Here is a 17369-nt window from a genome sequence, read left to right as displayed (position 1 = left end):
TCTTTGTGGAAGAAGCACAAAAAGGTTCTTAATGGAGACTTAAATTTGGCTGGAGAGGAATTTAGTTGTAACAAACATATAAAACACTCAGAAATGTTTTATTTATTAACAGTTCATCTGCCACAGGTTGCACAGGAAACAGATAAATCATCCAGCACAGAATTAGCAGTTAAAATATCATCAGGGAACTTCCCTCATATTAGAAAGCAAAATACATCATGCAGAATTAAAAGGAAGACTTTTCAGAAATTAATAACTTCACCTCCAAATTCCGGAGAGCACAGAGAAAACAGAGCTACCGTTTGCACAACTGTTGTGGGTCAACCCCAGTGGGCAGCTCAGCCTCACTCATCCACGCAGTAGAATGGGGGAGAGAATGGGAAGGGTAAAAGTGAGAAAATTCACATGTTGAGATAAAGACAGATGAACAGGTAAAGCAAAAGCTATATGCACAAGCAAAGCAACATAAGGAATTCATTCAGTACTCCCCATCGGCAGGCAGGTGTTTAGCCGATTCCAGGAAAGCAGGGCTCCATCACATGTAACGGTGACTTGGGAAGACAAATGCCATAACTCTAAACGTCCCCCCTTCCTCCTTCTTTTCCCCAGCTTTTATTGCTGAGCGTGATGCTGCATGGTACGGGATATCCCTTTGGTCAGCTGGGGTCAGCTGTCCCAGCTGTGCCCCCTCCCAACTTCTTGTGCAGCCCCAGCTGGCAGGGCAAGGTGAGAAACAGAGAAGCCTTGACACTCTGCAAGCCCTGTTCTGCACTAGCTAAAAGATCCCTGTGTTATCAACACTGTTTTGGTCTAAAATCCAAAATGTAGCAGCATATGAGCTGCTGAGTGGAGTAAAACTCTGTAGCTTTTACTGAAGTATTTTATCCATATACTGCAGCAAAGCATTACAGCTTTAGCGAGAAACAAAAATAAAACTGGAAAACAGTTTTTTAAAACCTTGGGGTACGCAGCTTCCAGAAGCTGCATGGATCTGGACTAATTCTGAACAACGTGTAGCTCTGAGTGCCCTTGCTGAAGTTAAAAAATATACAATTAAAAAAGAACATTAGCTGAAGGCCTAGGTTATCCTACTTACTACAGCTCCATACCCTAGAGTCAAGCTAATAAAAACTTGGGAAGGTGAGGTGGGGGGTATTTAAGCTTTCACTCAAAATGTTTTCTGGTATCGGCCATGGATGACAGGTTTTAAAATCCTGTCAAATTTATTTTAGTTCATGTACAATTTACTTACTTGGCACCACAATATCAGAAAATTATGTGCAATGAGACTAAGATCCTTTGGGAACCCAACATTACCAGGCAGAGGTATTTTAGGAAGTCAGAGTAATCAGATGAGGCTTTTGAGATTCTTTTAGAAGGCCTGCAGCACTAAGTACAGCAGAAAGAAATTATACATTTTCCAGAAACATAAGAGAAATAGGATGCTGAACGTTGTTTAAAGAAGCAGGCTCAGTCTTGGAAGGATGCATACAGATAGCTGTTGTATGAGAGGCTGGGATCAAAGTTTAATCACAATTAGCTGACAAGATATATAACAAACTTCTAGCATTACAAACTGTGACTTCATTATCTTCTACGCAGGCAAGATTGGATTCAGATATACATCCAGAATCGTGTATTTGGACACATCCACCGAGACAGTAGTGGTCCAACAGAACTTCTTAAGTAATTCCAAAGATCACAGCTTGAATGCTCACTTTGCGAAGAGTACATAGTCAGGTGCAGCTGACTCACTTTCCAAAATTACAACCACTCTGCTTGTTGATATGGGAACTTCAAGCAAGTCTAGAGCATCTTCACAGACAACAGAGGAAAACAGGCTTCATGTCACACACCTGGAGGGAAGCAACACAAAACATCCACCCCCACAAATCAAGTACACGTTCCCAGAGAGGAACTTATACGTCATGCCAGTTGCAATCTATCCATATATTTAATATCCATTATTAGTGATTGATATCTACTGAGGACCTTTTTTTTTTTTTTTTTTAGTTCAGAGCAATTGTTTAGAACCAGAGAGAAAGCAAGAAACAATCAACACCGAAAGCCAAAACTACAGAATAATTCAGTATTCTTTTAACACGGACACAATACTTACGGCTTCAGCATATCAACAAGTTACATGTTTAGAAAAAGTGTAAAAAAACAGATTTTCAGCATTTCAATGCATACAGACATAACCCACAACAAACCAAACAGTGGCACAGCCTGTCCTTGAATTCATGTTTTGTTATTTACCTAAGCCCACTACCAATCAACACTCTTTGTACAGAGCTACAGAGCTCTCCCACCTGAACATTACCAATACACGTATTCTTCAACATCCGAGAGCTGAAATCACCCGACAGCCTCCAGGCTTTTCTGCACAATAATACTTTCTGACAGAGTTATACAGTAACATGATATAGTTAAATATTTGCACCAGTAAACTCCCCATGTGGACACAGATTTTGAATGATTTTTCCTCTTGCAAACAAATCCCCAGTAGCGCTTGTGTAATTCACTTAAAAGCCTAACGTCAAAAAAAGCCCAAGTGACTTCGTACTTTTGCACTTTTGCCCAAGCCAACGGGGAACAAAACGGAGAGGTGGTCAACACTGTTGCATCCGTAGTTCCTGATACAACTTTACTACAAAGGACTCGTGCAGAGAACAAAAAGTCAGTTCCTTGCAACCAAGGAGTTAATTAATAAGAGGGGAAAGAGAAGCACATGGATGTTGGCATAAAGCAGACAGGACAACAAAAGATGCGGAGCTTGGGAAAGAAATAATCCATAAAACTGAACCAAAAGGCCACATTCTTATGCAAAACCAGATTTCCTGTTCCCATCCCACTTTTTCTGCCCTCCTTTGACAGAACACCCTGGACAGATTGTCTGGTCCGACAATGGAAAGGTGAAAGCACAGTATAAGCAGTCACTCCTGCTTGTGCTGTCCGCCAAAATGCCAAAAGCAGGCTGACCTTCGTTCCCACTGCCAGAAACATGAGGTCAGTATGAACGTCTAAAAAGGCTGTCCTGAGCATTCAGCAATGTTTTTTTAAAAGCTGTGAAAGGGAAACTTTCCAAAGCTGGAAGGAGGAAAGAGAAAGGTCTTTCAGCAGCTGCAAGAACTACCTTATAAGCCTTTCAATTGCAGCAGGATGAGCTAATAAAGCTGGCCCTTAAACCCTGGAGGTTCAGTGTTCAAATTCTGCTTCAAGTTCACAAATGAAAGGAATCTATTATGCTTGCTTTATTGCTCAGAGGAACCAAGCCACATCAGAAAATGACTACACTCTCTGACTAGACTCATTGAAAATGCATCAGAGACAGGCAGCAAGTGTCTTTTAGTCTGTTGGCAGAACATTCTCCAAAACCTTGCCTCCTAGGGTCCTGCAGCCGTATCAGTGTTAATTGCCTGCTTTTGCAAGATGCATTTTTAAAAGAGACTTCCTGATCAACGACAAAACCAAGCTTTCAAAGTATACCACTAGACTCATTCAACTTAGGGATATGAAATATGCATCTAGTTAAACTCTTCAATTAAAGCATATACTCCAGCTATTATTCTCTAAACAACTTTCTACTGGTAATACCCAAGCCTCTCCTGCTTCTCAGTGACATGGAACAGCCACCTAGAACATTATTTTCTCTAGCTCAATTATCTCAAGTAGAAAACTTTATAAGCCTCTTCACACAAAGCCTTGCCTCACTTTTAAAGACTAAATATGATGTCCAAAAAACACAAACTAGGTCCAGAAAGAAAAAAAAATCCCAGTGCACTTTTCTCATAAATCATTCCCACAGAGCAGCCCAAAGGGAAACAGAGAGATGATTTATCTTCAGAATCAGAAAACTGGTATTTTTAGTTTAAATCTTAATTTTGAATTTTTCTGTACAAATTATTTCATCACAAAACTAACTGAAGCCGAGGCAACTGACTGGGTTATCTGTAAAATAGTACACAGGCACAGGGATGTGGCCTTCAAAAAGTTTTTGGGTTTTTGGCACATCTGTCTGCAAAACATGTCTCAAGTATATTGCTAACTTTGAGATGCAACTGGAAGGCAACAACTTGGCCGCCACTACCGCATCACTGACCACTACTGGACAACGAATGGGAGGGAGCAGAAGTCTCTCCGTGGCCCATTGTCCAAACAGAAACACGTCCTACAATAGCTAACTTATAATAAAATTCCTCTGCCTCGCTCTACATGCTACTGCATTCCAACAGAGAACTGGCAACATACAATACAGTCAAAAGACACAAAATACAGTCAAAATTAGCTGATTTCTGATGCAAGGGATTACTTTAGTTCACAAAAATCACCATCTTTGTTAGCCTGGGAGGAGATTTGAGTGCAAAATTTCTGCCACCTGCATCAGGACAAGAGCGACATTTCAGTGTGTCAGGCAGTTCCTCTCAACTCACTTCTTCAAGGCTCAACTTTTAAGCAGCAAACCCAAATTAAGTCAACACTGTCACTGTAGAAAAGCCAAGCTCCTACCTGATTTGCATGTCCTGCCATCATCTTCTAGCTGCACACCAGTGGGACAGGCACAGCTGTAGAAGGGGTCTCTTGGAGACAGCAGGCACAGATGGGAGCAACCACCGTTGTTTTCTTCACATGGAGTGTGAACTTCAAGAAAGCAAACAGATTTATTTTCATTTTTCTAGAACCCCTAAAGCCCTCATTTCTCCATGAGGAAGAAATTACAGATCCCAAATGACTGGCACAAGCTTTAGTGCTAAAAGACAGAGGAACCACAAAATAAAGTGTTTGATTCCCCCGTCTCCAGCATCTTACTTCAAGGTGCACCAAAATTGAGATGCATGCACAAGCTGATTTTGAAATAGCTGACAGCTCAGCTCACTATACAGCTCTTTCAGTGTTTATAAAGCTGAACACAAGCTAAGAGCTTTGGACATCAGTTATTTTGTGGATGCCAGGTCTGCTGAGCATCATGAAAATGGAAAACAGGGCTTGGAGGGTGATGATGGTGGAGGGGTGACCAGTTCTACGAAAGAAGGGAAAACATAATAATTTGTACAATTCCTACATTACAATTACAGCAGTGTTGCATGTTGGAAATATCTTTTCCTACTGCAAAGTTTCCACAGCAAGACACATCCCCAAATCACCAGGAAATCCAGAGAAACAACATGTAAAGTCAATAATTTTGAAAACTAAAAAAAAAAAAAAAAACAAAAAACAAAAAACACACACAGGATGGGGACAGATGCATGACAACTGCATGCAACTATCTCATTTACATGAAAAAAAAATTGGCAGCAAGAGATGAAATAATAACCATAAATAATTACAGAAAATATTGCTAGCTATTAAAGAAAAAAAAAAAATTTGCAAGTTGTGCAAGATCTGTCTCTATCAATCATAGTTTGAATGAGCATCTGAACTGCTTTAATATAAAACCACAAAATTTCCAACTAATTTGGCTTGTATTACTTCCCCTGATAGTCACAAAGAGGAGAAAAAAAAAGGGAGAAGAAGGAATCCAAGCCTTATCTTAACGAAGTCAATGGCATCTGAGCTATTTTCAGCATATGCTATTTCCCTACGCACCATATTTTCTCTGTGACTGACCCAGAAATACTATGACCCAAGGCTGGGACATTCCCTGAGCTAAAAGCAATGACAAGAATTCAGCATAGACAAACTCTTATCTGGAGCTGTGAGATAAACTAGGGTGCTGTGCATACCCAACAATCTCAATGTAAACTTAGACATGTTCCATCACCAAGATGGCCTCCAAACTCCTTTTGCTTACTTTAAAGCCTCTTTACTGAAATCCTATAAACTTTACTTCAGGGAAGCAGACTTCACAGTTGGCATAAATAAAGAAGCCAACCCAAGGGGCAAGGGTATCTCCCATAGGCAAGAAATAGAATCTTGACATAGTTACTCAGTTATACAAATTTGTACACCATTGCAATGGTTGTCACAATCCTAAAAAAACCCTAGACCAATCGCCACATGGAATCACATGCATATACAAAAGATATACAGCCTCATTCAGTTCTCAGTTCTTTACACCTGCCTTCTTTTGAAGATGCATCATATGTAAAGAAAAAACAGAGGCACATATATGTTTCATAGAAAAGCTCAAAACTAAATCCCTTCCATACTGAAACACTCATAAACTGCTTGTTACATATTGAAGATAAACGTGATCAAGTCTGGACTGCAAAAACCGCTCTAAGTACAACATGAATATTACATATTTTGTGGTAATTCTACTTATTAAAAAAAAAAAGTAATGATAAGCATTTTTTCAGTCGTCTTTAAAATAATGGTGTTAAAAAGATGCCAGGTGAGTCTTTATCATTCTCATTCAGACATTCCAAATCAAAAGATGTCAGTGAAATACTGCACTGGATTTTGGGTCTTGTTACCAACTGGGATGATGGGTGATCTCATATCAATTCAGGCTGGAATTTTCAAAGAAAGGCACAGGATTCAGGTACTTATATCTTTAGCAACCAACTCCCTGACAAGTGTTTAAAACCTTGCAACTTCAGACTAATCATTTTTATGACTAATGTTTTTCCTGACAGATAAGTAACAGTCATGCAAAAAGTTTCAGGGAAAAGTATAGTATGGCTGTACATACAGTATGGCTGCCGGTCTGGACTCAAGACCTGGATGTCCATTGGTGAATACAGGGCAGACAATATTTCTCTCCTTTTCTCTCCCGTCCTTTTGTTACAGGCATGGATGGAACGCGTTTGCCAGTCCGTCCAATACAAAGTGTCCCCAGACAATGTCAGTGCAAAGGGATGAGTAAGACTACCTTCAACAACTTTTTGCCTAGATGAAAGAAAGAGCAAGGATTAAAAATGCATTGCTTCCACTTGTTACCATGCAGGAAAATATCTGGCCTTGTAAAACTCATATAGAAACAGTCTTCTTGTAACAAATTCACTGAACCATGAGATTCAGCTGGTGATAAAAGTGATAATCAGACTGAAAAATGCAACAGAAGACTTTGCCCCTTCATAGCAGTAAGGACACAAATACACTAGGTTTCATAGCGACACAGTATCCGATTCAGCTCCACACCAACCTCTGAAAGGTCACACTGAAGTTCCTTAACAGGGCTGTGCAAATATCCAAACACAATTGCCTTCTGGAGGAAACACAAGTCGAAAAAGTGCTCCTCCAGTTACTTTTTTTTGGTCCTTCTATGCAATATGTAACATCTTTTCTCAGGACTTCAGTTGCACTCAGTCCTTTCTTGTAGCAGGAAAAGGAAGAAACAATTTGAGGGGGCAGAAGCATTTGAAACATTGTAAGACCTTTTTATTGACAAGTCTGGGTGAAATTCGTTTTGCTCTGTGTTTAAGGAACAGAACCAACCTCCAAAGTCATCATCTAGTTTGAACCATTACGGAAGTCTACCTTGACATCAGAACCTGAAAGTACCAACTTCACAGACATCTGATTCAACATTGATCAGTGGAAGGAAAAAAAAAAAAAAAAAAAGGAGTGGGATAAAAATTTCTTTTTTAAAAAGTTAGAACTAAAATAAATATTCATAGCATTTTATTAACATGCATAACATTTTAAGAAGGAAGTTTTATCATACGGTAACAATGTAAAACACACACAGCTAAATGACATCAAGCTATTACATTGGATAACACCTACAAGTCCAAGTGCAGCTAGACAAAAGGAATTTCCAGAATGCATCCTGCATAGGAATATCCTGGCATCAGATGTGGATTTACACCTCCAGCAGCTGAGTAAAGTATGTAAGAAGTGTACTCCAGTGAGCTCATTTTTTTTTTTAATGCAAAATACATTATATTTTCCTAAAATATTGTTTCATTTACGGTTCATTAGAAAACTGCTTGGGAGGTGGTGGACCTGCACTAATCTATAATCAAGTAATTTGGACAGATTGCTGGAATTAGTGTATTTAAAGGCTTCCTCCCTTTCAGGTGGCCTTTCTCTACCTTTAATGAGCAAAATAAATTTTACTTACCAAATGCAACTTAAAGTTTTTACACATACAGAAAAACAAAGTTTATACATTTTTTACGTGCATGATAACTGAAGAATCAGCCTGAAAACTCTGCCACTTGCCCCCAGAGAAATATAATCACTTGGACTGTATGAAAATCTCTCTTAGATTTTGAATTTTGAGAGAGGATTTTCCTTCTATGAACCTGCACCTAGCCTTCGAGCTACCACTCCCTCCCATAAAGGCCTTTTCCCTTGTCTATACTTCTGACTGTCAGTACTTGTCACTTACTACAATGCCACCATTATCTGGCTCCTACATAGTGCTCTCAAAGGAACTTAAGAGCGTTTCATAAAGGATGTCAATATTGTTACTCCTCTTTTATGAGTTTGAAAATCAGGCACAGAATGCACCTCAGTAAAAAAACTGAAAAGCACCATGGAAAATGCAGTGGTTTATTTTGCAGGGGCATATTATTCTATTACACAGGTATGTGTAAAATAAAAATTCCCTAACTTCTTACCAAGGCAAAATGACTTCATAACACAAACATTTGAAATGTCATGAAATCATGAAAATCAAGATGTCATTTTAAACTATCTGAAGACCAAAGTCAGACCAGAATGTAGAGACTTGCCTCCTCAGCAGGATGTTTCACTGGCAGATGACACTCACCCTTCAGGACCAACAGAACCTGCCCATTGAACACTGCACAGAATTGAAGGTGCAATCTCAAACATCTAGGTCTGCCCTGTCTGAAGGGTCACCTCTCCATGTTTACAAAAGCCAAAACTCAACAGCACACTTGGACAGGAGCCACCAACCAAGACTTCCATCAAGCTTTCTATCAAGCTTTAGGAAAATCTCCTTCCTGCATGCTCGCAGTCTGAAATAAGCTGAATTTGCTTAATTTATAGACATGCTATAATGGACATCTTTGGATGGGGACAAGGACAAGTGTGTCTTAATGTATATTTCCTGTTGAAAAAAAAAAAACTGTAACAATACTGTAAAGTCCCAGTAAATTTCAAGACAAATACAAGGCTAATAATGAAAAAGCCTGCTGTAACAGAAAAGCTATTAACAGTCTGTAGTGAAATACTGATGCAAATAGTCTTACTTTTGAACTAGTTTTACAGGATATGAGCCTATTTTGCTTTTTGCAAGGCTATTAACAATTACATTTAAAAGAACAATACAGTATTGGCATTATTCTGGACTACTGAAAAAAATGTCTCAGTTCAAAATGAATACAGGCGGTGAGAAATAACTTACACCACATCACCGACTAAAGGAAACTCACCTAAAGGAACCATCCAGATTTGCCCTATGGATGAAACTCAGTTTTGCATCAGCCCAGTAAAGTTTCTGCTCATCAAGATCTATCGTGAGTCCATTTGGCCAATAAATATCTGAATCAACAATTATTTTTCGCGTGCTGCCGTCCATTCCTGCTCGTTCTATTCTGGGTGTTTCACCCCAGTCAGTCCAATACATGTATCTGAAAAAGAAAGCACAAAAATTAAATCACAATATGTGCTGGTTAGCTTTAGCAACAGAAGGGATAGCAGCTCTTTGCAAAGCCCGTAAGTGTATACACATAGAGTGGTGTATATACAGAAATGTATATCCTCAAAACTAACATACTTATTAACGTAAATCAAACCAGTTTCAGAGGGTGTAAAAAAAGTCCTTCTTGAGAGCATCTCTCACAAGCATTGCCTCTGCATAATGTATTACTGTCTCTTTCAGTATTGGGCAGCACCTGATTGTCATAAGCATTTACAACTGAGTATCATCCTTGCATGGCCAGTTATTACAAATTAATATCCTAAATCACATTCTGAAGCAACTAATTACCTATGCAAGCAGGCAATGACCATAGCTGAACTCTCTTTTGCAAGTCTGTGAGCAGAATAAAATAAAGAGCCCTGAAATTTGTTTCTGTCCATAAAGAAATCATGAATCCGTGCAGACTTAGAACAACATTAGACCAAATTTTGGGATGCCTTTTTTTCCCCCTCCCATGCATGTCCCAGTTTTTCTGTCATTCCAACTACAGGCAATTTAAGTAGCTTGAATAGAGACATTAACAGCAGTTATCAATTGGAAAGGACTAGATCAAAATGTAGCAAATCACAGGCCTGCATGAAAGGTTGAAATTGTAGAGTTAGGAGAGAAATCGTCTGATGAGGACAGTCAGTTCCCAGTTGGTAAACATTACCCAGAATAATATATCCAGGTTGAAAATTCAGCACGCCAAGGGTGCAAACACAACACAGCCGACCCCTTGCACAGCTACCTCAGGCCAGTCAGGGCAACAATATTGCTTCTCCAGTGCCAATACAGCCATTTCTGGCACAGTCTGTGTCAGGAATCCTTTAACGTCAGCGAGCCCTCAAACAACATCAGGCGTCTGTGCACTGGACTCCCCAGCACTCCAGGTTCATCCCATTAGATCAACAGCAGTGCCAGATGGGCACCAGCTGGGTAAGTGCACTCAGCTACATCTAAGCTAAGTCCTTCTACCACAGGAGCTCCAGAAAAGCATGGTAAAGAGGCATCTGCTCAGTCCTGCAGAACTGGTGTTTAGCCAGACTTTTCATAACCTGGATTATCCCAGACCCTCAGATCCCCCAAAGAAAACAGCACTGCCTTATGCAACCACAAAGGAAGTAAACGAATGTGCACTGTGAACACACACAGAGGAAAAAGCTTCATGGTTTCTTTTATGAAGAAGAATGACATCCACTTTGGGAATTAAGCAGGGACTACATTTGTAAGTGCTGTCATGTTCCTCAGCAGGATGTTCTCCCACTCGCAACAAGATGCTCCTGTAAACCACAGCAGCTCTGTAGCTGTTCCACATGCAGCTGGGGGCCATCATTTCAGCCAAAGAGGAGCAGGCAGCTGTACAGCTACCCCCAGCACACCTCCCTCACAACTCACTAAGGCTCAAAATACTCTGATCTCCATGTACATACTGCACCCCAATTCAGCCGTTCCTCCAGTTCCAGCACAGTCACTGCGCCTATTTAGACCACTCTGATCATCTATCATCGTTAGCGTGTTTGTCCCAATGAACAGGGGAATATAGACAAAAATATAGATAGAGAGACAGATAGAAATGACTCACTTATACCACAATACACATACACTTGAGAGTGGGTAGGTAAAACAAGGACCTTTCTAGTTGAAATGGTAAAGCTCCCACGCAGACGAGTCCTCAGGCTTCTGAGACAGCTCACCTCAGAGTGGCTGCAGAGGACTTGTGTCCCCAGATGCCTTGCTCAAAACATCTCAGCTCCAGCAGTCAGGACAGATTGACTGCAGTAGCTGAGCTGCCCCAGTTCACAGGATAACCTATGAATGTAAATTGCCATTCATTTTGGTTTTCCTTAACAAGTCAGGTTGCAATTTGTGGCAGCTCAAAACTGTGTGGGGAAGCAGCTATTGACAAACAACAGAAGCCAGAGAAAAGCAGACATAAAAGAAGCTGTCTACGTAACCAGTTGGTGCACCAGATTGTGAAACTGATCCAGCCAAATACTCATTTTTGGTCAGGTCAAATAATTTCTCTGACCTGGCTCACCTACATTAGCTTAAAGTATTCAAGGACACCTTGAGCCACCTCTACAGGAATGAAGATGGACAAAAGATGGACTGTTGAATTAAGGAAAACCTGGCTATTAAAGGTGACTTTGGGCTATACCATACGGGTATGACAGTCCCACTTACTCATATATCGAAATGCAGACTAAAAAGGAGCTTAGACCAAAGTCAGAAATTGCATGACAGTTATTTAAAAGCAAAACCAAAGGAGACAAAACTAGCTAAGGAGCTAAAACTAGCTAAGTCCAATTAAACCTTAAAAGCAGGTTAAAATAAAGAGGATGAAAAAATATCCCCAAAAATACGCTTGAGCAAAATTCCTCTCCTCAAGCCTCCCATTAAAATTGCAGCCTGCCCTGAAAGCTCAATGCATTCAGATGAAGAAAAGGTAAAAAGTCTGTAAGCCAAAGGGCCCTCATGGCTTTTTGACAATACTAAAGGAGCTCTAGCTCAAGAGGCTCTCCCCCGCAAAAAAACCTGTTGCCTAATTTCATAGGTGACGTGTGATTATCCTTGGCCACACAGAGATTGCTGGATAAAAGTAGTGCTTCCAACTTCACACATTAATTTGCTACAGGAAAATGACATCCCTACATTTTAGCTTGTTAACAGGCACCAAGCTCAATCCTCATCAATGCCTGTGTCATTTGAAGGTCTTAAAACTACACAGGATTAGCAAAGTAACTGTACTGCAAAGGAAACCTAGCAGGATGAAGATGCATTTAGGCAACTTGTAGAACAATCTGAATGCAGGCAGTGTTCTTTCAAAGCACTTTCTCTCCCAGCTGGACTTTTAAAATGCAACACACAAAAGATCATTATTACCCTGTCACCACCTTGTCCTGATTGCCGGGTGTCCCAGCAATCCCCTAAGTATCAGAAAGCTGATCTTCCTGGTGAACTTTTCAGAATGTATCAAGTCTCTGCAGTAATCAAGCACCTACTGAAGTAATGCTTTAGTTCCCTGCACAGGCTACAAAGTACTCCTACGGTCCATCACCGGAAAGCATGCCCAGCAATGGAATGGAAAAAGCAATTCTTGTCTCCATTCAACCTCCTCCTCTTTTCCAACAGGTTTCAGGCCTTTTGGCAGGCAGCAGGTGCTGAATTGCCACGAGTTATAGGAAGTCAGCTCTGGTTTGGGAATCTTTTAACACATCAAGACCCTGAACTGTGAGTTTGGATACCACTGTGAGAGGAAATCAGCTGTTCCTGCAGCAGCGGTGGGAGTCTCTGGTCTATGTAAGCTTATGTAAAACATGCTGCTGCCAAATGGAGCGGTTCCTTCCCTTCCACACCAGTGCCAACATCAGCACCCTACAAGAAAAAAATTTACTCATGAGTTAGGGCCTTGGACTCTAGAATTAGCTAGAACAGTCCACTTCATCTCTTTTCTCCCACCATAACATCTAGGCTGTTATGACATTTTTTGGTCAAAACATGACACAACATAGCACTGCACATCAGACTAATACGCCATCAAATGTCATGTTTTAAAGGCATGCCTGTGTGGGATTTTCAAGAACACACAAAGTGTCAAGCTCTCCTATTTTTACCCTCCTCTATTTCGAGTGATAAAACCAGTTCAAACCAAATTAACTACAGTGTCTTGGCTAAAACACCCTACACTGACATTCAGCTGAAGACAGAAATTTTGGGAGGCAAGTTATAAATCCTAGACAAGAGAAAAAAAAATCATGGTTATTACGGAAAGAATGGCACATGCTTAGCTAAAGTAGCACTGCAATCTCAACTGGAACAGCAACACCACAAGATAAAAGTTTCTGTGGGGAAAGCTTCCCTGATGTGATTAGTTATCAAGAGAAAGCCTTTAGGCTTTATACCTACCGTTGAAATAACCCACAGATCTGTTTAATAAAATGTGTGTTCTGTCCCAACTACTGAAATCTGCTTGCATAAGCCAGGTTCATCAGAGAAAGAGCCATACAGGAAAACCAGTGGACAAATTAAGTATTTTAGTAATGTCCAGTAGCCATTATATCTTACACGTGGCATCTTCCAAATGCCCCCAGGACAGAGGATCAATTCTTACACAAACAGCAGGTATTTTTGGCTGCGGCTTTACAGGTTGAGGGAGAACATGGCAAAAAGCTCGAACTTGCTTCTCCAAGAAGGAAAAAAAAAAAAAAAAAAAAAAAAAAAAAATAATCAGTCTGCACACCCTAACAATTCATATGTAATAAACTGATTTAAATCAACCTGATTTAAATTCACCTTAATTAACAAAGTTTAAACCTGTCAAGATTACCTAATTCAGGAGCCTGCAGTGGTAACTGACACATTATGTCTGCAGGAAAAAAAAAAAAAAAAAAGGGTTGTTTCTTTGTTTTTAAATATGCTTAATAGTGCATGTTTCTTATTGATCTCAACAGAACAGCACTTTGAAACAGTCTAGACACCATCAGTGTTTCTGGGACAGCTGACGGTTCAGGATTGATTTTTTTTAAATTTTTCAAATATAACCTTTTTTGCTGGTATCCAGTACATTAACAATCCCCACTGTTTTCATTTCACTATTGAAAAAATGGATATTTAGCCCAGATAAGGTTTCCAGTAGAACAGCAAAAAAAAAAAAAAAGAAAAAAAAAGAAAAAATGTCAAAACCAGTCCCTGGCATCTTAGTACACATCAGATCAATCACATTTTTAGGACGGACATTTGGCATCCCAGGAGTTTTGTATCCCACTTGGATAAAAGTGTAACAGCACTGAAGATGTAAAAGAAACCTAAAACATCAATTCCTAAAGATCTAATAATAATAATAAAAAAAAACATTGTGAGCAAAAGTCACTGCTAAGCAGCTATCACAAATCAATACTCTAAGAAATTCCAAACAGCACTAAAGAAGCACTGAACAAAAAGCAGCCCTGGGACAAACTCTTGAGTTACTTTACTCAGTTTTTCAGAGACACTTAAGCATCTTCTCCCTTACTGGCTTTTAACCTTTAACTCCAGACTTTCAAGGCAAAAAGGAATAGGGGCAGGGGGGAGAAGGGATTAACATGTAATAATAATTTTGCAACAACTGCATCAAGTCTGTCCCTAAACTGAACTGCACTTTGCTACACCAAAGAAATCAGCAGGAGCAAAGCAGAGCAAAAGCCAAAGCTTCATCAAGGAGAAGATGCAAATATATACCTCCTTCTGAACACACAGCACTAACAGTCCATCACTCAGCAGCCAGAGGTACCCGACTCAACAGAGTCTGTAAAATTCAGTTACTGCTCTGTTAGTAAGCACAGTAGCTGCAAGCTTCACTACCAGGTTTTCTAGTCAGAAGACAATTAAACAAATGCAGTTCAACTGCAGTCAGTGAGTCACTGGATTTTGGCACATACTTAATTACCACATTTAATCAGGGCTTAAAAGTGCTTCAGTACTACCAGAAGAACGGGACTGAAAGCTACCTTGTAAAAATAAACAGATATTAAAGTTGGTAAACTGCACCCCAGCCATCTCTCTTCCTTTTTTTTTTTTGCCTACTTAACTCATTTTAAAATTCCAGGTGCAAGAGGAAAAACAGGATGAAGACCCTATTTCCCCTCAGTTTTAAAGCTGCAGGTCATTTCTTATTTCCTGGTGCTTCATCTCTCTTGTCATCATTTTTGCAAAGATTAGAAATCACAGCCATGCCCTCAAAGAGCAGCCAATCAGCCATCTGAGCTGGAAGGTATCACGGACATAATAAAAAGCGGCCAACACTGCCCAAACATTTTTTCCACCTCCTGAAATGCAGAACAGTTGCCAAACCTTACATAACCTGCTTACACAAAAGGGGCCAGTTGTACAGATGATGTAAACCAGCACAAACTTCTCCAATTTCAACAATGTTCTCGAACTTATACAAGCCCAGGGCACAAAACAGGAGTTTACAGGAAATTGCTATGAAGTTTAGATTCCTGCACATTTAAAACTGAATTCCCCCATCCCACCTTTAAAGTTACAAAAACTCCACTGCAAAATTAAATAGCACCAATTGTTTATAGACGGGGAAAGAATGTGTAGTATTAAGCTGCAAATCACTTACTCCAATTACCTTTTTTTTTTTTTAATTTTTTTTTTAGCAGTGAATTTTGAGACCTGGATATTCTTGACAAAAACATTTACACCAAACCCAAAAATACGCCACAGCAGAAAACTGTCACAACTAATCACACTGTATTCAAAGATATGTATTTAAAGCAAAGCAAAGAAACCCCTCGAGAACCGCGCTTCTCACCTACAGTTTTCTTACAACATCTTTTACTCTGACAGGTTTATTCTTTTAAAATACACGTTACATACATAGAGTATACTACTTGGCAACTGAGTCAAAGAGGAAAACATAACTGCCTGTCAGCTGAGGGATGCTCAAATATTATTGCAACGAAGTGCTTGCAAGGAAAGAGCACACCTTTCCCTGCTCACCCCCATGGAAGGGAGTAAGGCACCCCAGTGATTTCTCAAAGGTACCCAAGCACGCGTTCAATACAGCTTCAACAGCCTGTTGAAAAGCCAGGTTACATGACACCGTGAAGCTGAAGAATCCTCAGAGAGAAGGACTCAAAAAGATTTCCAAACACATTAAGCCTAGAGAAGCAGGGCAGCAGTAAGGAGATACTTGCAGCACTACTCAGAGGGGTTAGGAAGAGAACTTTCAATTTGGAATTCAATATTTCTGCAAATACCTCTGATAGGTGGAGAAGAAGAAACTGCCCTGGCAAGACTTCCTGGGGGAAAAAAAAAGGAGCTGCACATGCTGTGTGTGTTATGCACTTTATTCTCTTAAAAGAATGCCCAGCACATTCATATGCAAAAAAAACTCTACAGAAAACAGAAAAACAACTATAAAAAGATAAAATGAGCCCTCACAACTGCTCCTTATGGTCACTGGATAAGGTACGAGAGAAAATACAATATTTTTTTCCCAGAGATTTCTGACAAGAGACGAAGAAATACGTAATGAAATTATTTCATATTGAAAGCACTTCACAAGCAACACAGCATTATACCACCACGCTAGCGTGGTCAGGGAAGTCACAGAAAACGAGGCAGAGGAAGGACCTCATGAGGTCACGAGCCCTGCACCAAAAAAGCTGCTTTTTCACAGAATCATTGAATCCCTGAAGTTGGAAGGGACCTCTGGAAATTGTCTACTGCAACCCCACCACTCAAAGCAGGGTCAACTGGAGCAGGTTACTCAGGATGTAGTCCAGTCAGGTTCTGAGTATCTCTAAGGTTAGAGACTCCACAACCTCTCTGGGCAATCCGTCCCAGTGACTCATCACCCTCTCAGGAGAAAAGTATTTTCTTTCATTTAAGAAAGAAAAATTTCAGTTTGCGCATATTGCCTCTAGTCCTTTCACTGGATACCACTGAGCAGAGTCTGGCTCCATCATCTGTATTCATACACATCTATAAGATCCCCCGAGCCTTCTTTTTTCCAGCGTAAACAATCCCAACTCAATCAGCCCCACCTCCTATGGTAGATGCTCCAATCCCTTCATCATCTTTCTGGCCCTTCGTTAGGCTCACATCAGCATGTCCACATCTCTCTTGCGCTGAGGAACCCAGAACTGGACACAGTACTCCAGGGGTGGCCTCACCAGCACTGAGCAGAGGGGGAGACTCACCTCCCTCAATCTGCTGGCAACACTCCTTCTATGGAAGCCTAGGATGCTGTTGTCTTTCTTTGCAGCAAGGACGTATTGCTGGCTCACAGTTAATTCACTGACCCCAGGTCTTTCAGAAACTATTCTTTATTTTAGGA

The 17369-nt window shown here is 40.2% G+C and overlaps 1 protein-coding gene across 5 annotated transcripts in view; it reads right to left on the bottom strand.

Moving 5' to 3' along the window:
* LRP5 (LDL receptor related protein 5) overlaps positions 1–17369 on the bottom strand; it is a 167699-nt gene that overhangs the window by 104909 nt on the left and 45421 nt on the right. For all 5 annotated transcript variants that reach the window (XM_086748592.1, XM_086748594.1, XM_086748593.1 and 2 more), the window contains exons 3-5: positions 9291–9488; positions 6635–6831; positions 4510–4641 (exon numbers count right to left, since the gene is read on the bottom strand). In XM_086748592.1, the coding sequence (XP_086604718.1) occupies positions 4510–4641; positions 6635–6831; positions 9291–9488 (527 nt within the window). The remainder of the gene's footprint in view (positions 1–4509; positions 4642–6634; positions 6832–9290; positions 9489–17369) is intronic.

This window comes from Chlamydotis macqueenii, chromosome 5 (assembly GCF_036417535.1).
Source record: "Chlamydotis macqueenii isolate bChlMac1 chromosome 5, bChlMac1.mat, whole genome shotgun sequence".
Taxonomy (NCBI): Eukaryota; Metazoa; Chordata; class Aves; order Otidiformes; family Otididae; genus Chlamydotis; species Chlamydotis macqueenii.
This window is presented reverse-complemented; position numbering and strand designations above follow the sequence as displayed.